Source organism: Silurus meridionalis, chromosome 3 (genome assembly GCF_014805685.1).
Source record: "Silurus meridionalis isolate SWU-2019-XX chromosome 3, ASM1480568v1, whole genome shotgun sequence".
NCBI classification, from domain to species: Eukaryota; Metazoa; Chordata; class Actinopteri; order Siluriformes; family Siluridae; genus Silurus; species Silurus meridionalis.
The window spans coordinates 29,090,597-29,115,730 of record NC_060886.1 but is presented as its reverse complement, the minus strand read 5'-3'; the positions used below and the strand labels follow the sequence as shown (position 1 = coordinate 29,115,730).

At 39.9% G+C, this 25,134-nt stretch overlaps 2 protein-coding genes across 5 annotated transcripts in view; one reads left to right on the top strand and one right to left on the bottom strand.

Annotated features, from left to right (window-relative positions):
• Positions 1 to 4,264, top strand: part of dnah7 (dynein, axonemal, heavy chain 7) — a 92,701-nt gene extending 88,437 nt beyond the window's left edge. The window contains 1 exon segment of the mRNA XM_046843368.1: positions 4,045 to 4,264. The gene's annotated coding sequence lies outside the window, so the exon portion shown is untranslated.
• slc39a10 (solute carrier family 39 member 10) lies at positions 86 to 25,134 on the bottom strand. 4 transcript variants are annotated; one of them, XM_046843412.1, is made up of 13 exons: positions 24,994 to 25,085; positions 18,483 to 18,701; positions 18,297 to 18,357; positions 14,899 to 14,978; positions 10,757 to 11,959; positions 10,508 to 10,676; positions 6,795 to 6,970; positions 6,510 to 6,683; positions 6,221 to 6,341; positions 5,765 to 6,034; positions 4,596 to 4,676; positions 1,874 to 2,064; positions 86 to 1,782 (listed from the first exon to the last, which is right to left on the bottom strand). In XM_046843412.1, exons 5-13 carry the CDS (start codon positions 11,936 to 11,938, stop codon positions 1,633 to 1,635), a joined length of 2,514 nt encoding a protein of 837 aa, XP_046699368.1. In that variant the 5' UTR covers positions 11,939 to 11,959; positions 14,899 to 14,978; positions 18,297 to 18,357; positions 18,483 to 18,701; positions 24,994 to 25,085; the 3' UTR covers positions 86 to 1,632. The 4 variants fall into 4 exon arrangements, with proteins under 4 accessions (XP_046699368.1, XP_046699379.1, XP_046699360.1 ...); XM_046843423.1 differs by lacking the exon at positions 18,483 to 18,701 and having other exon boundaries at positions 24,994 to 25,029; XM_046843404.1 differs by lacking the exons at positions 18,297 to 18,357; positions 18,483 to 18,701 and having other exon boundaries at positions 24,994 to 25,134.

The following is a 25,134-nucleotide window of genomic DNA, read 5'->3' as shown; positions in this document are numbered from 1 at the left end:
GGGTCAAACAATACAATTTTTTGAGTGTGTGTGCGTGTGGGGGGGAGGGGGGTTGTATTATTTTACACGCTGGAACACAAAAAGAGCTGTTTGGTGTACCTTTATTTTTCGAGACACATCGACATCAGCAAGACTAACAAATGAGACGAAGACAAGTATACACGCAGGCTTTCGGAACGGATAGGGAGAACAAAATAAAAAGAGAAAAAAAAAAAAAAAAAAAAGTCATTTTTCCCCCCATAAAAAAAAAAAAAGTTTTCTTTCAAAGACCAGACTTTTGTTTGTGATGATTATTGTTAAATACAAGCTGCAGTATCCGTGTGAAGAATGAAAATGCCATAAACCGCTTGTTAATCGCATTGCATACTTTTACTTCTCTTTTCATCCTATATATAAAGTAAATTTGATTTACTGAAAGACGTGTCTTTGTTGCGTCCCGCTCAGAAATTGGAATGCTTGTATAAACCAACAAAATTCTCGCCTCACCAATAGAAATTAAACACTGACCAAATGGAAAAAGGAAAAAAAGTAGAAGAAAAGGGTTTGTTCCGTGTAGCTCGTCGTGCCACGTGCAATGCTTGGGTCCGTTTTAAGAAATGCTGGATAAACGAACAGAACGGCTCGTAGAACAGGGTTCATTCGGGAAGCTAATCGAGCGTTGGAATGTGTTTCGGTGGGGAAAACGTCGGTGCTGTGATTTGCAAAACCAAGCGTCCTTATTTGTTTGGATTTCTCGAAGGAGAAACCGTCGGCGGTCGCTTTCGAATAGACCGGGGTAACAGAAAAGTCGATAACGAACGCTGGAGTCAAGACAAATAAATGGGCACGTGAAGATCCTGAACGCACTCGCTGTTTTTAACAAGCCAGAAATTGACAAACGAGTAAATATTCTGTGTACTGGGTTGATAGCCTGTGTATTGGGTTGATCGGATAGATCTGATCTAGCAGCTCGACCTTGCCATCGTGTTATTCTAACCTTCAAAATACACAACAAAAAAACAACAAAAAAAAGAATATTCGTATTCGGGGAGCGATGAAATGTAGTGCGCTTTCTCTACGTACAGTACAGTGGAAAGCATGGTGGAAAGCAGGTGAGATCTACACAACTGGAAACGCACACTCGGACGCCTTTTGCGTCCCCCCACTGCCGTTCATTCCCGGTATATAAAGATTTGAAAGCTAATGGCTTAACAACACCGGACAAAACTCTTTACATCATGATTTGGCCAGCAAGCGTGCTACGAATAGATGGATGAACGAATGAATTGCTGGATGAATGGATGGAGGGGTGTCTGCCTCTTTCAACAATTTGTCCACGGTGATATTAAAGGGATACGCCTTGAATTTGTGGGATTTCCCTTTTACTGATATGTAGCGCCATTTAGAGGACGTTCCACCTACTGATTCACACGATACAAGACTAGGACATGCTAGCATTGAGAGATAAAAGCGGGACGAGACAGATGTCTTTCTGTGTCCGTGTTGTGCTTCCTCGGGTTCGGAACCCTCAAATGATCGGAGGGAAAAAAAAATGTCCATCGTTAGCCGCGGAGGCCCTCTTGGAGAGCGAATGAAGACACGAGGAGACGGATGAAACGTGAGGACGCGCCGTGTCGCGACGAGGAGACCGGGCTAGTCGAAGTTGAACTTGATGCGGTCCTCGAAGATGGCGATGAGAAGCATGATGCCGAATCCCGTGAGCATGCCCACGTTCTGCAGGACGAAGTGGCCCAGCTGGCAGGATTTGTTATCTTCGCTGTCACCGTGCAGCATCTCGGGCATCTGTTCGGCAAAAAGAAACGAAAAAAATGAAGGAATTCGGTGTTGTCGTTCCCATTGCGGACGGATTCCTCAGGAGGGCGTTAATACTCACCATGTCCACCAAGGCCACATACAGGAACATTCCAGCGGTGACGGCGAAAATCCAGCTTGTGACGTTGTGCGTGTACTGACCCACGGCCATGCCGATCACCATGCCGAAGTAGGCCATGAGAGCTGACAGCAAGTTATACACAATCGCCTGCTTAACCGTCATCCCAGCCTTCAGCAGCACCGCAAAGTCACCTAGAGACAAAAAAAAAAAAAAGAGAAAAGGCAACGCCGTCAGTCCCACTGCATCGTGCCGCTTCCACAGCGCTAATCTTGGACGTGTTTATTTTACGAGCTGGAAAAAAAAAAAAAAAAAAAACGGGTCTCCGTCCCCAAGCAAAAACGGATCAGAAACCGCCGAAAGGAGTCGGTCGCCGGCCTAGATTCTCGCGCCTCCTCACCTGTCCCCCTTTTCGTGCTAATTAACGTCATTAACGTGTCTCGCGCATCAATCCGTCTTGGGGAAACAGGCGGGCTCGGCTGCACGCCGCTTTTTTCCCTCGTGTCGACAGGCGCAATTAAGACAGCCGTCAAAAAGGAAATTAGCTGCACCCCGAGGTGCTAAACAGCGCTCATTACCACCACGTAGGCAGAACCTCAGGAAGAGGCGCTGACACACTCGGTGCTCCCTCGGGGAAAGCAAGAATATAAACATATCTAAAAACATAGGATACATACGAGCTTCTTTGTTCCCACACACACAAACACACACATATATATAAGGGATGTGCGTTTCAATTCACCGCAATACGATGTGTTACGATTCAATATGGTACAAAAAGTACACTTTTATTCCTTTGGTTCAGACCCCTTTTACAAACACGCCTTGAAAAGACAAAGAAGGAAAGAAAAAAAGATTAAATAGAACCTGCCGTTCTTTTCCCTGTTCTGGATTCAGGAGGATGCAGCTCTTAAGCGAAGAGAAATCGATCGTAGAAAATGCTGGTTACAAATTATTGGTAACTTTCGAAATAATAAAAGTAGAGCGCATCTACTAAAAATGATATAAATAGTTTGTAAAAAAAAAAAATAATTCTCTCCGTGTAATCCAAACAACTAGAAAGAATATAATTTTTTCCCCTTGTTTTATCTGGTGCATGATCGATCGAGGGCACGGCTGTTTTGGTTACTGTTTGTTTTCCTTCCATTTAAACACGAAAGGACGCAGACGAACACAAAGAGGTGGGACGGAAGGTCTCTGTTCGCCGCCTGATGTCTGGAAGAAGGTGATCGATTGATATGGGATGCATGAGGCATCGCTGGAAATGAAAAGCCATTACTCACACAACCGGGAGAAATATTACGGGAGATCCGGCTGCGCTAAGAGTGAGCAGCGGCATCCTTAAGGCCAGCTTAACCTTCCGTATATACTAAATATAGCAGGGGCGGGCGAGAAGGCCACTAGCGGCAACTTCGTCCTACACGATTTTTTTGGGGAAAAATGGTGTAACTAGGCGTAATTTTTTGGCTCTTCTTCTAATTCGTCGTCCTTTTTGGTTCTTCTTCTAACTTCTGCCACATACTATAGTATACATATAGTATGCTTTATGGTTACTGGAAGAAAAAAAAAATGTAAACCTGTAATAAATAATAAACCTGTTGTGAACATTGTATGTCTTTTAAACCGTATTAAATAATTCGATTCTATCTTTATAGCAAATTGCACATATAAATTTGAACATCAAACATTTTAGAGGTCGACCGATAGTGGATATTACAAATACCGAAATATCCAAAAATGAAATATGAAAATGTCTTAAATGAAATAAATATGAATATATTACTTAATAAATATAATTTTTTTTAATATAAAATATAAATACTTGAATATAGCGCACAGCATGCAACGACAGTGATTCACCTCTAGTGGCCGCTCTTGTTAATGACACCATGCTGGAAGCAGGAAAAACTATTGGTAATCCATGCTATCTTACTATTTATGCTGATTAATTGGAAAACCTGATGAATCGGTTGACCATTAATACATTTGATCCTATACGCTCAATAAGAATGTCAGTGGAGATGATGAGGTTATTAACTATGATGGAGATTGAGTGTAAATAATAAAAAAAACTCCATTCAGAAGTAGAGCATCAGGATTGAATAAATAACATGCTGACAATCTCGACACGACTCATGAAATCCATTGTGACAATCGAATTTGTTCGTCCTCAGATCCTTATCCTCCAGCTTCAAGAACTGAGGTAATGACTGCATGAATAATGCTTCAAGGACCAAGAGCAACATGTGGCGAGACTCAGAACTTTCCCTGCTGGCTGTACAAAACGCTGAGTCACTAGCAGCCTTCAAACGATGTCTGAAGGCTCACCTCTTCATCAAGCGTGTGGATTATGAATTATTAAATCTATTAAAAAGTGCCTTGACCTTGCTTTTATATTCCGTTTCTTTTTTCTCTGTAATAGACTTCCCAGCGGGGAATTTCGATCGATGATGCTTTCAGTCCTTGACCTAGTGAGGATGCGCTTTTGAAAAACAAACAAAAAAAAAAAAAAAAAAAAAGCACTCTGGATAACTCCAGAGGCATAAAACTGATGCTAACACTATGAGCAGTAAAATAAATAAATAAATAAATAAATAAATAAATAAATAAAAAACTTAGATGTCGGTCATTAACACGCAACAGTTGATCATTTCCGATAGTAATACAATATATATTATATGTTTAAAAAAAGAATGATAGCTATATGGGTTTTTCAGTGACCTACCCAGTTCATGAGGTAATTCATGGCAGAACACAGCGACAGATGTACTGATTCCCCCTGTAACGTTGGCGCTAAACGCAGCACCTGCAAAAAATAAATAAAATTTTAAAAATTAAAAAAAAAGCACCCACAGCTTTACTATAGGTAGAATTCAAATACATTATACAGTATCCATTTCTGTCAAATTTGGAGTTTCTTTTTAGTATCTACACATGTCCATCGGGTATTGTGGAAAAAAACTCTGAAGCAGTATGATGCAATGAAAAGACCTTGAAAATGGTTGAGAGGAATTCAGTGTATTATTAAGAATTCGTTAGCATCAGAAAAAATGAGCAATAACGCTTATGTGGTGTTGGTGTTGCTCTGCTTATACAGCAGCGATTTGCCAACGATGAATGTGAAATTGTGTGTTTTAAGAGGACCTCCCATTTTCGGTTATTGTGTGTTAAAGCTGGGATAAAAACCTATTCTTTCATTAGCATCCATTATTATAGAACTAATACTTATTGTATTCATATCCTATACTGATCCATGTCCTTTCCATATCATATCCTTATTCCGTATCCTATACTGATCCATATTTCACACTTCTTCAGATCCCACACTCATCCTATACCTTTAATTATACATATCATTTCCTATCCTTATTTATATCCATATCCTACACTTATCCAGTCATGTGCAGAGGAGGAACATGGGGTATATCGGTAGAAGAATGCTGAGGATGGAGCCACCAGGCCGTAGGAAAAAAGGAAGGCCAAGGTTTAAGGAAGATCCTATCCTTATCCTAATCCTAATCCAATCCCATCATAATACCTTATCCATACTCTATCCTTATTTTATTCGACCATCATGCCGTTTATATAAAAACGCATAGAAAGACGTAAATATAAACCGATCGTTTGTGTTACAGCAGGTTATTTGATGTTGATGCACGCGTTTTGGCACATAATACTGATGTAGTGATTCTTCGTTACAAGGTGCTCTTTGAAATTTGATTTAGAAATGGGTCGGACTCGGATAGGATTAGATATGAAAATGAAATTAGACCACGATTCATGACTCAATATTGCGCCATTGCGTTTTTTCCGACATCAGTCATTTTGCTGAAACGGCACCATTTTTTTATAGATTTGAACCCGCGTTATTGTGGACATTTCAGCGGGCCTTACCGATCGCCAACCCGTCGCTGAAGTTGTGCATGCCGTCTCCCATGATGACCATCCAGGCAATGCTAGCGATGCCTGCGTCTTTCATCTCCTTCTCCGTGTGGCAGTGGCCGTGATGCGAGTGGCCGTGGCCGTGACTGTGCTTCTTAGTTTTGGCCTGCTGGCTGTTTTCCGCAGCAGCTCCAGACAGCTCCGAGTCTGTAATGGCGAGTGGAGTCTTGCTGGGAGAATCTGGAGGCTGCGCTTCAGTCATCAGAGTGTCGTTCTGGGAAGCTGATTGCGGGGGGAAAAAAATTGATTTTGAGATTCAGCTTGAAAAAAAAAAGGAAGTTTGTTTATTATGTAACGTCTGAAGCGCTGAGTCACTGTCTGTCTTCAAACAAAGCGTGTGTGATGGGTGTCTGCTAAATGCTGCATATCACCATCGCGGTCTTATGGTATATGAAAATGGCCACTTACCATCATCTAACCGTTTTAAATGCATCCACTCGGCATCTGAGCGCCTGTTCAGCTTGTGATCGGACAGCTTCTTCCCGATCTTCCCGTCCTTGCCTCTCTTTTTCCTCCGACAGAAGCCACCCTGCACACACCAAACCACTGGAGATAAAATACCTGCATTGAGTTACTGAAGTTCTCAGTTCCTGGTTTCAATGCATTCTCATAGTCACAGGGTTTCTGTGTTTGAAATATTTTAAAGGTCTTTTAAGACCATTAGGATTGAAATTTAACACCTGTATCAGTGACGTACCCCGTGGTCTTTGTAATGTTTGACCATTCTGATGCAGTGCTCGATGATGAACAGGAGGTAGATCCCTGCGAGCGCCGTCAGCCCCTTCCACACGCCGTCGAATTTCACCAGCCAATCCGTCTCCTCCTCTTCGTGCTCGTGCTCCCCATGGCTGTGGTCGTGGCTCCCATGAGACTGCGAGATAAAAACAAAGAACCTTGAGAAAAATGTGATCTCTGAGATCTCAACCCTCCAACTGGGCCGGCAGTGATCGGCGGTCGTGTCCGAAGGTTTGTGTGATCTTACGTGTGGCAGCAGATGGAGGAGGGCATCGCCGCTCAGTGTGCCCACTGCCAGCGCCACCAGGAAGGTAAGCAGGAACTTGAAGCAGGACTGATTGAGGATGGGCACCAGCACCACACCCAGCAGAGACAGCAGGCTGATCACCGTGATGGACACGAAGCCCCACACCCAGACCCATGCTGCAACGACAAGAGCGAGAACTCGGTGCTGTTCGAATGGCAGAATTGAATGTGGACTAGAGGTCAACAATTGATCGTCTAGTTGATTATTCAAGCTGTTTTGTGATATTTTTTATTAATCGGCTGCAAATTAGGGTGTATAACAAGGGGCGCATCTGACACACCAGACATTTCGTGTACGGGAGAACAAAACTCGCTTGTACCAGCAGGTGGCAGCAGTCTATAGTCAACATTTAAGGAGGGTAAAGTTACATAGTGCCCCTTTCATCTGCCCCAAACTTCAAATAATTTCATACGATCCATATGATTGTATTGTCTAAGGGTGCGTCACATACGCAGTATTTCATCTACAGAACCCGAACCCGGTGTGGTCTGTTTGCGCAGGTGAGAACGCAGCCCTCGCACTCGGGTGCAGACCCAAAAACAAACTGAACGGTTTCTTTACAAAAGATCTAACGTTTCAACCCCACAGGTTGTGAACCCAACATGCCGTGGAGTTGAGGTTGTGTGACGTATTTTTAACGAAATGTAAAAATATAAACGTCTCCGGATCAACTAAACGTGTGAACTGGACGTAGCCGAGGCAAGACACATTACTGAAAGAAATGCTGCTAATTGCAACAAATGTAATAAAAAACAGCAGTTCTCCATGTTCTTCATGTATGAATGATATTTGGAAGCTGTTGGTTATGGCTCTGTGTTACTGCCCATGAGGATCAGCAATTTGATCCCCAACACCACCACAATGAGAATGTTGGGCCCTTGAGAGAGGCCCTTAACCCTCTCTCCTTCAGGGCACTGTTTCCTGGCTGATCCTGCGCTCTGACCCCGGCTTCCTAACTGGCTAGGATATGTAAAGAAAGGATTTCAGTGTGCTGTATCTGTCTATGTCTATGTGAAGAGTGAAAAGCGATTTCGTTTTCTTTCTTCTTCAGCCTTTAGTGCGACTTTTTGCTTTCAGGTTCAATGAATGATCCAAAATGAAAAACGAACTGAAAGCACCAATTTCTTTCTTCAGTGAATCAGATCACTGAAACTACTGAACGTTCAGCCTGAGATTTGCCTTCTACAGCCTCTTAGAAGGAAGGAAGGAAGGAAGGAAGGAAGGAAGGAAGGAAGGAAAGAAAGAAAATCTGTATTAGTTTACATGCATGTCAAATTATGACCAAATATGTTTATATTTATGTTTGTATATGATACATTCTAATTAATTCCCATAAATTCCTGGTAAGTTTCCAAATTGGAATATTTTCAAAATTCCCCAGATGAAATTCCGATGCAAAGTTCCCAGAGATTTTTCGGCCCTGTGCAACCCGAACCACGAGCAAAAAATAAATAAATAAATAAAACCGCCACGGCTGTCCCACTGAAATCGTACACTGAATACAGCGATGCAGCGATGCTGTGCGCAAGCAAATAAGTTTTGACTTTCCAATGGAAGACCTGATTAGATATGCTGGAGTGATCACAGAGGGTACCGAGCAAAATAAAAATGAAAGGTAATTAGCTTCATTAAGCAATCATGTTAATTGTATTTTAATGAGGGTTAGTGCAGAGTTTTAGAGGTCACACAGACACTGTTTTCCACTGGGACTGTACTGTTTAGAACTCACTACACATGGTCACGACTTACTGACACCACACCGAGTACACGGGTTCCAGAATGATGATATTGTTCAGGGGAGACAAAAAGACCTCACAATACTGAAAACAACAACAAGATAAAAGAATAAAGAAAGAAAGAAAAGAAAGAAAGAAAGAAAGAAAGAAAGAAAGAAAGAAAGAAAGAAAGAAAGAAAAAGAAAATATTGCAAGAAAAAAAAATAAAAGAAAGAAAGAAAGAAAGAAAGAAAGAAAGAAAGAAAGAAAGAAAGAAAGAAAGAAAGAAAGAAAATATAAAAAGAAACAAAATATTGAAAGAAAGAAAGAAAGAAAGAAAGAAAGAAAGACAAAATATTGAAAGAAAGAAAGAAAATACAAAATATTTTGAGAAAAAGAAAGAAAAATTAAATAAAATATTGCAAGAAAGAAGACAAAATAAAAGAAAGAAAGAAAAGAAAGAAAGAAAGAAAGAAAGAAAGAAAGAAAGAAAGAAAGAAAGAAAGAAAGAAAGAAAGAAAGACAATATTGAAAGAAAGAAAGAAAGAAAGAAAGAAAGAAAGAAAGAAAGAAAGAAAGAAAGAAAGAAAGAAAGAAAGAAAAGAAAGAAAATATAAAAAGAAAGAAAGAAAAAAAAATAAAAGAAAGAAAGAAAGGAAAGAAAGAAAGAAAGAAAGAAAGAAGAAAGAAAGAAAGAAAATATAAAAAGAAAGAAACAACAAAATATTGAAAGAAAGAAAGAAAGAAAGAAAGAAAAAAAATACAATGGAAGGTTTCACCCCTTTGCAACCCCTTCAACAACCAAAAAAAAATATCGTCACAACCGGAGGAAATAACAAAAAGTAAGATTTTTGGCCAAATTTTGATTACATAAATATCAGGATGCCGTGTTACAGCACCCCTGAAGCACTGAGGGTTAAGGGCCTTGCTCTAGGGCCCCAAAAGTGGCAGCCTTGTTTGTATGTTTGATTAGTTTTAAATATTGCACTTAGCTACATTTAAACTCGTATTTGTTCCCAAGTAAAAAAAAATAAAAATAAAAATAAAATAATGCAAGAGGGAAAAAAAAATCGTGTCACGAAAACGAAACATTCGAATCACAGAAAGATTAGTTAGATGGGTGCGTGTGCTCTGGAATTCTGAATCTGCGATTTCTCTCATTATCAAATTACATACCTGGGTATTTTTGTTTTTAGCTGCAAAAGTGCACATTAGACTTAAGGGTTGGTCTGTTGTGTGTGTTTTTTTTTAATTACTATAGTTTTTTATTTATTTTTGTTGTTGCTCCACTTTAAATTGTAAAGGTGTTCCTTCAATAAAACAAGTGTTGAGTGTGTCTGCTGAACTGGGTCGAGTTTACGCGCCGCTTTACTGCATATTCGTTATTAATGATGATTAACAGAACTAAGTCTCGAGTGAGAGCACATGATGGCCTTTCCTCATGGAGATAACACAACCTTACACACAAAGACATCATTCATACTCCACTTTCACACATCATATAAAATTAGACTCGCAGATATACAAATTCCTGCTCCCTGTATACAGCAGTGTAATCGTCTTTAATGTGTTAGATCATGCGACTTGCAGAAAAATGAAAAGCTAACGAGTCGACTTGCTTCCTGTAGTAAGGTTTTGTTTGTTGTTTTGTGTGTGAGGATGTGTAATGATTTTACTGCTTTATTACGGCGAGTTATAAACCGTCGGTAAAACGTCAAAAGAATTCTGATTTAGAGAATGTAGATAACAAGCCTGTTTAACCCTTTATTCAACACTCGGGCCATGGTTTTATGTTTTTTAGGAGAAAAACAATAAATAAATAAAATGGAGTAAAAAAACTAAATTCAAATCTAATTCCGTCCTCTTTCATACTGGTCCAAAACGTGTAGGAACCCTGTATGAATATCAGACCGTCTGAAATGATAATAATAATCGTACCTGAGTTTTGAATCGCTTCCTCAACTTCGACCTGATGGTAATGGCGGATGCACAGACGACTGTCTATCTGATAGAGCAGGGCGGGACAGAGGTAGGTGAACTGCGCCGGGGAAATGAGCAAGTCGGGACTCATGCCGTAGTGGTGGAGCAGCTGCGTGAGATTTAGACACTAGACAAAAAAAAAAAAAAAAAAAGAGTGAGTTAAAATGTTTGCAAACGCGTAAGAGTTTTTCCGTAATAATGAAGTACCTCTTCGTGTTGGTGGAGCATGCCTTCAAGCCGTGATGTGTTTGGGTTCATCATCATCATCATCTTTTCCGGGACGGCGCGCTTTTCTTTCAAAGATGGTCCTTTGTGGTGCTGGTCATGGTTATGATTGTGAACGTTCCCGCTCTCATCCATTAAGGAGCTGAGGGTAGGGTTGGTCTGTCCTTTACCCTTCTGTGTCCTCCTGGTCCTCTTAGGCGTCGAGGTTGGAGGGTGACTGAAGTTCTGGAGAGCGAGTGCTTCAGGATTGCTGAGCTGCAGCGACGCCGAGGTCATTTGCGTAGGCCCCGACTGGTCCGTAGTGCCTGGAGCGTGGTGGTGGTGGTGAGGATGAGGGTGTTTATGATGATGGTGGTGGTGGTGGCCACGATGATGTGTTTTGTTTTCTTTGCTGTCTCCAGTGAGGTCATTGGTTTCCTGCTCAGTGGTGTGTTCCTTAGTGGGCTCGAGATGTTTATGGTGAGGTGTTTCGGTCCGAATATTTTGTTCACGGTTATGATCGTGTTCATGCGAGTGTTCGTGAATATGGTCATGATCAGCGTTCTGATCGTGGTCATGATCGTGGTCATGATGGTGGTCTCCATCCTTAATTTTCCGCCCATGAGACTTGCTCTCTACAGTCGGTCTGGTTCCTGCAGCGAGACTGGGGCTGCACGAGCTTCCCTCATGGGCATCGTGGTGGTGGTTAGAATGCTTCGTGTGTGAGGTCCCACCTGAATGAGAATGCAGCCCTTTCTGCACTTCCAGAAGGTCCAAATGGGCCACGTGGTCATGGCCCAGGTTGTCGTGATCCAGCTCCACCACTCGCACCTCTCCCAATCCCAGGCTCAGCAGAAGGTCCTGAAAGCCTCCGAAGTCGAGGAGGTCCTGCTTGCCGTAGCGCCGAAACAGCTGCTGGATGTAGTAATGCTGCTCTTGCTCTGCGGCTTCTTTCCGGTTCACAGGCACCGGGTGATCGGGGGGACCTACGTAAGACTCCATTGATATCTGGTGGTCGTCGTGGACACGGTCGTGGTCGTGATCGTGGTCATGCTCGTGCTCGTTGCTGTGGTGATGGTGGTGGTGGTGATGGTGGTGGCCGCTTTCATGACAGTGAGTGCATTGATGGAACAGCAGGGTGAAGACGCAGAGAAAGCAAAACTTGGTGTGGGCGTGAACTCTCATCGTCTCTTCACTTCGACACCGCTGCGAAAAGAAGAAAAAAAAAATGGATGTGTGGAAATTGAAATGAAAACAAGTCTCTTGAATTGTGGTGGATTTGATTTTTTCTGGACAGAGAAGCATCGAAATACACAGAAAACAAAGTGAAGTGCTAACGAGAGAATAACGGTTTCACGGTTACGATTGACAATTATGGGAGAATTTCAATGCAGTAAACAAAAACAAAAATAAATAAAAAGGGACAATTCTGTAAGCATTCTGGTAAGTTAAAGAATTTTCAATAATTGGTAATAAATACATTTTACAAAATTAATTGGTTTGAAATAAATAGGTAAATAAAATGTATTAAATTGTTAAATAAACATATAGGTAAATAAATAAATAAATAAATAAATAAATAAATGATTAAATGGGACAATTCTATAAGAATTCTGATTAGTTAAATAATTTTCAATAATTGCTAATAAATAAATTAGTAATGAATAACTTGGTAATAAATAAATAAAATTAATTAAATTGTTAAATAAATAAGTAAATAAATAAAAGGAACAATTCTATAACAATTCTGGTAAGTTGAATAAAAGAAAGAAAAATACCACCGTAAACTCATAGATCATAGATAGTAAAACTATTTAAGACCTTTTTAAAACCATTAAGAATCAAATTTAAGATCTATATCACGACAACAAACACACGCACAAACACAAAAATACGTTGTTACCCTTAACCCAGCCCTAAACGCTGACAAATAGCATCCGTTTCACGTCTGTGGTACAATCCGAGAGAGAGAGATTCGCTCTAATAACAGTAGCTGATTGGCTGTTGGTCTCATATGAAGTCGTAATACAAGCGAATTATATTTGGAAGGAAGAAAGGAAGAACTACAACACCACAGAAACGAACAGAAAACAAACACAAGTGCTGCATGAGCATTTCAATGAGCGTTAGAGGAAGCGTCACATGGACATCGCTAAATGAAGTCCTGTTTAAAATCATTTGAACCCAGTAGATACAAGTTTTCACAAACATACCTGGAGGACAAAACCACTCAATCGCTAACTTGATAAATCGACATACAAACGGCGTAAATTTCCAGAATTCGTATCTGCAGCCGATTATTCTCATCACCTAATCTGTTTATTTATTTATTTATTTATTTATTTAAAGATGTGACTGACATCATTTCTCTATCATCAGCCTCTGTTGTGTGAGAGAAAAAAAAACGACAAAAAGTGATGGTCACATTGGAGAAGTGCTGTTTACAAAGAAATGCACCCTCTGGTGAAGAGAGCAAAAAAAAAAAAGAAAAGAAAAGAGAGATTGAGAGAGAGCAAGAGAAGGAGGGATGAGGAGAAAAAGAAAGAGCAAGAAAAAGGAGGGAGGATTTCAACAAATAAAGACTTCAAAAACAGAATAAATGCCCTGAGAGATGAAAGGCAAATGCAAGCAAGAGTTTTGATTTAAAAAAACAAAACAAAGAAAGAAAGAAAGAAAGAAAGAAAGAAAGAAAGAAAGAAAGAAATCGGCTTGTCTGTCAATTCAAGGACCAGCCCTATAAAAGGTAACTGAGCAGCGGAGACGTCAATCTCAGTTGCGGACGCAATGCGGAAGTTCTTCGTTTTCTGGCGTTCGAGACGTCTGCGAAATTGAAAGCGCTCGACGCTCGATCGCGACATCAGTCCTGAGGGGAACGAGTGGAAGAAGGAAGGAAAAAATCATAACTATTATCGCTTTGATACGCTTTTATCCTCGAGCGGTCCATTGCGAAACAAAAGATTACAGCCTAAATAATTCTTTATTACACTTCAGAAGAGATCGTAAATGTAACAGCTCTGGCTAGATCGAGATCGCATCACATGCTGCTGCGTAAAAAAAAAGAAATAATGAAATCGTTCGTAAGGCAGTTGAGGAAAAAAAAAAAGAAGAAGAAACTGGCAGCGAGCAGCTTCGATGGGTTTCTCCTGCTTTGGTGGTCTCATACGTGTTGTACTTACACCAGCTTGAGTGTGTGCTTCCCGATCGCGACGCTTACGTGGAATTAAAAAGACACGCGGGTCAGGCTGGCTTTCGCTTTCAAACAGTGAGTATCGAGCCTCGGTCTGAGCGCTCGCTGCCTGTGTTTATAAACATGCGAGTGCAGTGACCTCTGAACCCCGCAGGAGATAGGAAAGGGCAATCGCGCAGCTCATTCCGAGGCGATCGGGCCTCACAAACGAGGCAGTGTTGCCTGCTCAATGTGCTCTTTGTTACCTGCGCAAAAGGGTTTGTTTTTAAGCTAAAGGCGCGTGTGTGGGGGAGAAAAAAAAAAAAAAAAAAATAAAAAATCATGAGACACTTCGGATCAGACCGGAATCTGCTGGAAGAGCGAGCACACATGATGACACGGTGGAACTACTCCGAGGTGCTGGTGAGGAGTCACATGTGCAGCACAGGACGTATGTACACATGTAGACATACTCGACTCTTGAAGCTTTGAGGGGAAGGAAATCGTTGATATTAGTGAACAGTGATACGTGCGCTGAAATTTAAGTAGGTGGGGCTGAAACCGTGAAGGTCTTTATGTGGCACTAAAACAACGTCAATTATATACACACACTTCATCTGAAGCCCACAACACAATAAAAGACCATATTTATAAGCAGGAACGAGGAATTTGCAGCATTCATGTATTTAATCATCCTTAGTATCTGCCTGGTCAGTGGTGTGTGAGTGTGTGTGTGTGTGTGTGTGTGTGTGTGTGTGTGTGTGTGTGTGTGTGTGTTGGTGGGGAGGGAGGGGGGGTGTGGTTGGCGTACTCGTTTGATTTATATATATGATTACACCTTCTTTTTTAACTGCTTTGAACACATTGTTTGATCATTGTTTGATCATTGTTTCATTACACACATACACACACAGCGTCCAGTCTAACATCAGACTTTAGAGCATGAGGGGTTTTTTGTTGTAAACTAACCAGTACGTACCGTACAACTACGGCCCTCCACTTCGGCCCCGGTCCTGATGCGAAGACTTTCTCCCCCCGACTCTTCACTCTGCTCTGAAACTGAATCACAAAGTAGTGGTTTGTATCAGAAAAGCGTTTCAGCCTGTTATTTCATCTCTAAGCAATCTCAGAAACTCCATGACAAAAAAAAAAAAAAAGAAGACAAAAGTGAGTGACAACAATTTGGCACAGTAGAAGGTCAGCGATATGATTAAGCCCCTTGTTTCTAAGCTGCTGGACAAAAGCTAGAGATGAGGGCATTGTTTTAGGAGAGACTGTGCTGCTCAGGAAACTTCCCAAAGTCTTTAAGTCAGCTGAGTTCATATGACTCTCATGCACTCTCATGACTCGCCTCGTTTCGTCTCTCCAGCTTCGCTCGAGCGCGAGTCAGTCCTTGGTTCAGCGACCGACGTGTAACCCGGATCGACGGGGCTTACGGTAAAGCCAAACCGGATTATCCCATTATTCACAGGCTGCTTCGTTTGTTTAATTGCCGATCTGGCTCTCTTACACACACAAACACACACACACACACACACACACACACACACACACACACACACACACACACACACACACACACACACACACACCAGACAACATATAAAATAGCGAATAAACAAACACCCACTGAGCCGTGAGGTAAGTCTATGGATGTATCAATCAACCAAACCGGCTGATTAACTCGCAAACTTTAAAGGGAATGATGACAAGAGATCGGATTGAACTTCAATCCGGGTTCTGATGTTCCATCGGAACGTGATTTCCGCTCCTGGAGCTTCAAGAAACCGTTAACATTAAAGCTATGTGGGCTGGTTTTTGCTCTAAGACGTTATAATGCTCCCCAAATCATTAAATATGTGGCACAAACATATCTATGGAGGACGCTCTATGTGAGCTCGAAGGTCTGTCAGATCTTTATAGGGAGAGTAGACGCACAGTGAGAGGAGAGAACCCTTACACACCCTCTCAGCAGAACCGTGGTGTATATTCGTAGTGAAAAACAGCATGCTTTTGTTGTTTTTTTCCACTGATTAAAATCTAGCGAAGGAAAAAAAAACTTCAAGACGGCACTGGTTTTCCAACGAATTCGAACTTGGAACTGGAATTCAATACTGACAATCGTGGACAAATATGGACGCTTTATGCAAATGTATGTTTATTATTAGTGAAACAGAACTCAACCGTGAGCATGAAGACAAACTATTCTTGTAAATGTTTTTAAAGTAATTGTGGCGTTTTAAATGACGGAAATCTTCAGGAACGCTAAACGGAACTTTTGCCATGTTTCCACACGGACGGTTTTAATCGCCGGATGTGCGTGTCTTCCGTAAAGTAAATGTTTAGTGATTTAAAAAGGTTTATTTATAGATTTTTTTTTATATCAGATTAGAGGAAGAACGTCGTGGAAAAAAGTGTTGCTTTGGAGGTTTTATTTTCACCTCCTTTATAGTTATGTGTGTAGATTTTTTTTATCAAAACTCAGAAATGCGTTGATCGCGTGTTGATAAAATTTGTGGCGTTAAAATGAATTTGCGTTAATGCGTTATTGACGAGTTTGTTTTTATAGCCCTGATAAACACATAAGCACAAAATGAAGTCTAAAAAGTTTAGCATTCATCAGTTCCTGGCTGAATTACGCATTTAAAATCCAGTGACTGGTTCGAGACGTACGTCTGCTAAACCGTCCAAATGTAAATATAGACACAAAGAAAACAAGTCCACATAAGTGAGCATGTGCATATGTTTTCGCAAAGCCTTGATAGTCTGGAGCAATGAGCAGAGGCTTTGGAACGCTGTGGCAGATGGAGGGATGGAACAGCATGGGCTGGAAGCAAAGTGGAGCCGTGCTGACCAAACCTGTGCAGATCATTCAAGAGGAAAATTTTAATTCTAGAGACTGGTCGATACGATGCTCAAATACGCTCTACTCTGTACTACCTGGTGAGACACATGATCGGTACTTAGAACAATGGGTATAAATAAAAAACTAGACAAATAAAAGCATACTCTCTTGAGGCATCCCTAAAAAATTCTGATCACTTGAACACAGGGTTCCTACACATTTTTCATTTCAAAATTCCAGACTTTTCCAGAGTAGACTTTTCAAATATTAAAGATCTAAAGTAATGATTTTTAAACTGCAACTATAAACATGCGTTACGTTATAATGTCGCATTTTAATTATTGATTAATAGAATCGACTTTCAACTTTCAATCCTACAGCATCGGAAGGATTGTTTACGTGCAACTCGCCAAGAAACTACAAAACAGAACTAAAATCCAATCCAATGACACAAACGTTTTCGGATGTTTCCAGATTTTTTAAAAAATTGTGGAAAAAATTGAATTAGTAAAAAAAAAAAAAAAAAAAAAAAAATAATAATATATACATATATTAGAACACCGAACAGGGTGATAGTATGGAAACAAATATTTTTGGACCTGAAGGAACCCCGCTATCAGCCGTTGTGTTCTATAAATCGAAACGTCAACGTGATCCCAGGTGACACCGATCTTTCTTGCGCAATGTTAAAAGATGATCCAAAAGAAACAAATGCCTGAGCTACAGGGAGCCAAGCCCAGAAATCCTTGATCCTTTAGTCAAAAAGGCACATACGCCTACCTTAAAAATAAACAAGACACACCGTAAAACCAAACACGTACGACCCAGATAGATGACCGGCGAGGTTAAAAGGCTCTCAAGCTCGATGTGTCAAAACACGGCAAAAGATTCGCACTTAACTAGCAACAAATACGATGATGTGAATACATTTTTTTTTTACTTACTTTTCCCTGATAGGCAGGTTTGGACAGATTTTTATATATATATAAAATCATATAGTATCGTGTATATATATATATATTATATGTATATTAGCATCGCCGCTAGTGTTTGGAAATAAGATTGCGTCTTCAAATGTCCTTCGTCCGACCGCAAGGTTGCAAAATTCCGCAAATTTACGGAATTAACGGGAATTATAACAGCAAATTTTACAAAAGGTCAGCAGGGAACTTAAATGTAGATCATTTGGGTTCAAACCACCCGATTTTATTCAGTTTAATTTCAACCTGAATTTCTACTGAGGCCATGTGCATTTCCACCGTAACATAACACACCGTTTTTTTCAATCTTGCACACAAAATAACGTCGGAAACTTCCTTGTGCTGCGTGCAACACAGTCTAACAATTGACAAAGTAAAAAATCTCAAAGAAAAAAAAAATCTGTATTAGTTTGCATGCATGCCAGGGGTTTACATCAATTTCCAAAAAAAATGTCTAATTAATTTCCATAAACTTGCAATATTACCCAAATTCCCCAGAAAATAAAAGTTCCCATAGAAAGTTTCTGGGAATTTTCCCGCCCTGAGCGTCACCTTCGAGCGCTGATCCTGAAGTGCTGATCCCTGAACCCTGGACTTCTCAGACACGAAAGTCCTACAATAAAGTAAAACGAGTGAGTAAAAGCTACATATCATTTCAAAAACAATTAAAAGTTTGAATCGAATCCTTCAGCACAAGGCGACGGTGCACCTGTGATGCGTCTCTCAGGCCTTGCGTACCTTCCGTCCGAAGTTTGGTCTGGATAGCTGAACGAGCCGCGCGGACGGACTGAGGAGATCGACCTGCCTTTAATGTTCTCCTACAGCAGCGTGCAGGACGCCTCCTTCACGCTGATGCATTTTTTGGGTCAAGAAGGGCGCGGTTGCGGACTTGTATGCATAGGAATGGGTGGGTGGCGAGGGGGATTTAAGTTAATCGGCTACCGGAGTGACCGCATGCTGAAGGGGAAAAAAGAAGCAAGCTGAGGAACATCAGTGAGCTGTGAACTTTGAGAGATTAGGAACGCTTGATTGAACAGCTGTGAAGTTTCGGGTGCTAAACGAAGGCCAGCTTCACCTCGCTTCTAGGAAACTATATTGTATATTGTTCTAACATTAAAGCGCTTTTTATAATCGTCATGAGGTTTTTACACCAAGAAATGGACAGTGGTGTAATGGGACACGTATTCACAGACGTTTTAAAAGTTCGTTTAAACTTGAAAACGTACACAAATCCGTATCGCCCAACTGGGATCGAAACAGTTTTTCCATTTATTCAATTTGATTTAATACAATTTTATATAATAATATAATATAATGATGTATTGCATTATTTTTTATTTATTCTATTTTGTTTTTATATATTTTATGTTGATCAGATATTATAAAATATTATTTTACATTATTTACACCAAGAAGGCATTTGATTTAAAATTGTTTTAAAGCTGTTGATGTTCGCAAATGTTAGTACTAATAATAATTAATAATAATAAACTGCGTTATTGAAAAACGACATCAAGTAAATCAAGTGAAAATCCAGGTTTAGTGACGGGACAAATTCAGAAGAAAAAAAGTCATGTGACAATGTAACAGTTGTTTGTGATAAGGAATTGAAATCTACTAAGGGGGAAAAATATGTGGGAGAAAAACGTGCTTAATTTTCCTATAAAGAAGCAAAAAGTTCTGCTCAAAATCGGATTTTCCCAGGCCTCTAATTGCACATGGTGGTGGTGGGAATGGGCCTTCTCCAGCCCTTATTACTTATCCCAGAGAACCCCAGGGTGCCAATACTTTTGTTCATGATGGAAAAAGGGGGGGGTTGTTCTTGATTAAACTTGCTTTGGGACAATGTCCACCATTGCAACCACTATACATATAGTAAAACACAAAGGAAATAAAAAAGATTGGCGCTTTCATAAACATGCACATTTAGCAAAATATTGACTCTACTAGATCGTTCATATGGATGTCTGAATCGTCTCTTTTTTTCCACATCAATTTTCAGCAGGGGTGTGTATACTTTTGCCCCGCCTCGTTACACTGTCCTGCTAATCCATGCCTTGATTTCACATAAGAACCAAAAAATAATAATAATCTGCTGCGTAGACGCATCAAATACTCCTTAGCAATGTTTAGAGATTAGGTAGGAAATATGTGTACGTTTTATTTATTAAATCACGCGTGGAAATGAATGCTGGACGCACATCTGTGTGCACATCTGGGGATGTGAAAAGAAAACTGGCACGAGAATGACACTAATATTGTCAATGATTGGTGTTGGGGGAATAAACATTGGATTTGATGTTAAAACAGAGCAGAAAAAAAACCAAAACTAATTTTAAACTTTAACCAGTGTGATATCCTCGTAGCGAGCGAATTTGCAGGTGGCCTTGACACTCCAGATGTGTATGACATTCGGCATCTTGAGAAACGTCTCGGGAATGAAGTGGCGGCCCGTCGGAGGCTGAAATCCGAGACGGCGGGTTGCACTGATGCTCGTGATAATCAGATACTAAAAATAGCCTGAGAGCTCAATTTCGGATTCATCTGTTCACCTCGCAAGGCATCGAATTTCCCTCTAGCTACAATTTCAACAACAAAAACACCAAATACACTGAAAGGTTGGAAAGTCATTTATGGAATTTCACTCAAATCCTTCATGGAAACCATACGAACAAAGCCGTATGACCCAACCTGCAAATGAAGGTTAAAGTTCGACCTTCAGACCACCCTTTCATCAGGCTTATATCAGCAAAACCTGAAAAATTCGAGGAATCTACAAGCGTGCTGATGCATTAATCCCTTAACACCAACAGCCTGCTATATGGAAAAAAAAAAAAAAAACACATATGAGGTCACGGGAGCTGGAGATTGTTACAAGCGTGTGGTCGTTTGAAAGATGACCGACTCCAGTGCACACCATCGATCCCATGAATTTTGCACGTTTTTTTACTGAAATGTTCAAATACTCGACGTTCTTTTAAATCCATGCAAGCATCAACGTGCATTTTCGACTCAAGCTCACGGTAGGTAAGATGAGAATTTCAAAGGTGTCTTTCGTTTTCATGCTCAGTAAGAATTCAAAAAATATCTAATAAAAAAAAAAAAAAAAAAAACACACCTCATTTATTTGTTTTTACTTCCATCTTATATTTTGAGTTATTTGTAGTCGTGTGGGAACAACCTGGAGGTTAAAGAACTGATTAAACATCAGTGGCTTCATCCAACGTTCTGGCTTCACTCCAAGAAGTTCATATGTGGTTTCCAAAAACGACACGGGGAGCCAACACACGTCTTCTTTTAACAACGTGAGCTGTGTGTTTGATTAATGAATACATTTTTCACAACCGCCATTTTTCATAAAAAAAATATTTTTCATTTCATTCATTTCATTGAAAATCATTACATTTTATATGTTTAGCCAATAAACATCATCCCCAAACCATTAGTGTCATTAATTTGTCTCTATACGCTTAGTCTAATGTATGAAGGCGTTTTAGTGTCGCATTAAAAAAAAACCAAAAAAATTAATAATAATAATAATAATCGGAGTTTACGAGAATAAAGTCATAACATTTTGAGGAAAAAATTCGCCGCCGGTGTTAAACTCGTTAAACTTATATCTTTAACTCGATAAAATATATAGTTAAAGGGGTTATTTAACTGGGTATAATTTATTCATAAATCCAAGAACAAAACAAAAACAACAACCCTCAGATCCTCCTCATTGGGAAACTTTATTTTACTTCCGTTTAGGTGACGCAAACATTTACTCAATTTACTAAGAACTTGGTACATGAGTCCTACTGCCTGCCAGCCTAAACCACGTTTGTTTAATGGGAATCATTTGTACAAATTTTAAATAAAACACCGAAACTTCTTTTTGTTGGTTTTTTTTTGGAACTGAAACCTTTGCTCATTAAACAGCGGTAATGTGCATCCGTATTATAGTATATACAGACAAAAACCAATACGCCACAGCGCGTGAAAATCAGCTGTGCTGAAGAAAAGCATGAGGAAGAGGAAGAGAAACTGTGAGAATCCAAATCATGCAGAAATCTTTCTCTGAAGAAACATGAGGAAACGCAAGCCCCGCCCACTCCTGACTCCTATTTAAACCCGTACCTAAGAGATGCAACTAAATCTGTTTTATACATAAATAAATATAAATAGCATCATATTATAACAATTAACAATGGTGCATTTGACAAGAAATGAGCACACACACGTCAATTAAACTGCTACGCATTTGTATTTATTCTTAGTCTGTACAGAAAATTCAGCACTTAGATTAGATAGATAATAATGAGTAATAACGCTTATGGGGGTTGGCAATTCTTGAAAAATATCAATCATGACTAGTTCCCAACGGCACCCAATTTTCTATTCGCGTATTATTACAGGAACCGATCCAGAAGGTCCAAGCTGAGACAAGATCAGCCTGGAATATGGTTTAATTTGAAGGAATGTGCCCTGATTTAGACGGTTTCCTTTTCTTAGAAGGGGTTCGATAGGAAGGTGGGGTGATGTATTTATTACGGGTGTATCTCTGGACATGGTGGAAAAGAATCTGAAATGAAAACAGAGGTTCTGTGCTGTTTATTCTGTATAAATCCATGAAACGCTTCGTCGTTTTGTCTATTGTCCACACCGGATTGAAAGAACGCATTTAGTTCGAGTTGAAACCGCAATCGAAAATAGATCTGACCTCTAAAATAGCCAGCAGCGATTCTGTGGCTTTTGAGTAAAATGTTCAGTTCTTCAAACAAGGGTCTATTTGCACATTCTGGTCATGTGACCAAACCCAACGGCCCATATGATAACTCAAAACAATTAGGTTGTTATGAATGATTCGAATGTAATACACATGGAGTTTGGCATGACAACACTTCAAACTCTGTGACCTATAGAGCTTGCTGATCTGAAAAAACGTCCTCCTGTAACACGACGTGACAAGCACACATCAAGAAATCATCTCACCCGTATGGTGTCTGAGTCAGACTGATGGCATATTGTTGATGAACCGGTAAAAATAGATCGAGTTTTAATAGTGTATGATGCCACTGTCGACATTAACCTGGCAAATGATGACATAATTGGTTATAATTACCATTAATAATGAGGTCTAAGGGCCTGGATGCTCCACAGACTTGTCTGAAATTTCAGAAGAATGTACTAAACCCATAAGTCTAACCGTGCTGTCATCAGATATACTCTGTTAATGGAGGTATGCAGGAAGTGTGCAAATACCTCTGCTTGGTGACACACCGTGAAGTAACACGGTGACGTTTAGTCGTTTTGCACAACCAGTACGTGTTAGTGTGAATGTGTTTCACAACAAAAAACGTCTAAACGTTTATTTCCCAAATCAACAAAAACATTAGCACTACATATAACCATTATCTCTAATTTGGACCAGTACCATGCGGTGAATATTTTTTTTTTCCCCCCATTTAATTCCATAAATGACTGTGAAATTTAGTCTGCAGGGAGTTTTATTCATATATATATATATATATATATATATATATATATATATATATATATATATATATAAAAACACTTTCAAATCTCCATGCACTGAGAAATTAAACTCACCCCAATTCAGAATTTATTATATTAGAAAGAATTAAAATAATCAAATCATAAAACACCTATAATAGTAGCATATGCACATTTTTGTACGTGTCATTATATATATGTATATAATGGGCTGTCAATCGAGATTAATCGCAACTTGATCACACGTTTTAAATGTACCTTAAATGAATACTTTCTCTTTAACAATCTAATGAACATGGACAAATATGGACAATTTATGCACTTCTATGTTTATTATTAGTGAAACCGAACTCAACATAGAGCATGAAGACAAAATATTCTTCAAGACGTTTTTAACTACTGTGTTTTAAATTACGTAAACCAGCAGGACCCCAAACAGGACTTTCGCTTTGTTTCCACACGGACGGTTTTAATCGGCGGATTTGGCAGATTTTGGTGTTTGAATTCAAACTTGGCAGTAAAACTATTTTTTTGCGATTAAACAATAATTATATATATATATATATATATATAATTATATATATATATATATATATATATATATATATATATATATATATATATATATAAGTATAAAGCGAAGTAAAGAAAGGACTTTGTAAATAAATGTGTTGCAGTGGAGGTTTAAATTTCACCTTTTTTATATGTATTTATTTGGATGTTTAATAAAAAGAGTCAAACAGAAATGAGCGCCGCATTAAGGGGTGCCGTTAAAATTATCCTGCGTTAATATACATACATAAATAAATCCAAATAATAAAAAAAAAACACACCCCCAGGCAGTGGTTTGTGACTAATACAGAGTCTACACACTAGCTCTCTTTCCTTAGAAGGGCACTTAATCGAGCACGCGCACCTTTGCGCATTCCCCGGATGGATACACCGCCGCCCACGCGCACGCTCCGGCGCGTGAAAGGCGTTTCATCCGGGACACGAATTCACGAAATAAATACAATATAAAAATATGTGAAGTGTTTCTGGTTAAAACATTGACGTGTATTTCATCATAAACACATGACAAAAGCAATTATTTCTATCATTTTTTTCAGGACAAAATATAAATCGGTTAAAAGGGTTAAGTTCAAAACGGAGCTCCGAACCTACCATAAGCAGCACCCAGTCCACACCCAGTCCCCGAGGTTTTCCAAACCATTTTTCTTTATCAAAATATCACGTTTAATCAATTTCGTTATATTGTTTAAGCATTACTTCCCGTCCGAGGACGCTGAGGCAACTTTAGCTAAATGCTAAACCTCATGAGACGCGCGCATGCGCACCGACAAGCGCGCGCCCGCACACACAGACACGCGCACACATACACATTGATAGAAAATTGAAGATATTCTTTTATTATAGTCTTCTTATAAAGACGCCGCCATTTTACATCCTCTGTCAAAATCGTCACAAAGAATAACACGGGAGGGAAATTGAAATGCATAGCTAATGCTAACGGTGAAGCTAACCACCGAGCTAAGATCCAGGTTTGGTAAAGGCACACGTCAACGCGCAAGAACGCCAGGAGAGAGAGAGAGAGAGAGAAGCCCCGGGAACCTTCAACCTTTTCCCGCGCTATATTTATTATTCCGCTTTGCCTACAAACGCAAGACGAATGGCTACGCATGTATTCACGTCTCGGGTCCATGTTGTGGGAGTGTGTGAAAACGGAATCGCGGTTTTTTTATATAGTTACCTCACTCGAGTGCCGTGTGCATCTCCTCTCCGCTCGGTACTAAAAAAAAAACCCGGAAGCGAACCGGCAGGGCCGATACGGGGCGCGGGAAGGGACAATTCACCAACCAACCTCGTGACCGTGTCGCGTGCGCTGCTTCTC

What these genes read in the sequence shown, in the direction of transcription:
- slc39a10 (XM_046843396.1), bottom strand. Translation starts at nt 24,456, where the DNA reads ATGGTTTGGAAAACCTCGGGGACTGGGTGTGGACTGGGTGCTGCTTAT. An exon ending in TGGAGGGCCGTAGTTGTACG is followed by an intron (nt 11,960 to 14,898) that starts GTACGTACTGGT and finishes TTCTTTTCGCAG; the next exon opens with CGGTGTCGAAGTGAAGAGAC. An exon ending in TGAATTACCTCATGAACTGG is followed by an intron (nt 2,065 to 4,595) that starts GTAGGTCACTGA and finishes TTTTGTCTCTAG; the next exon opens with GTGACTTTGCGGTGCTGCTG.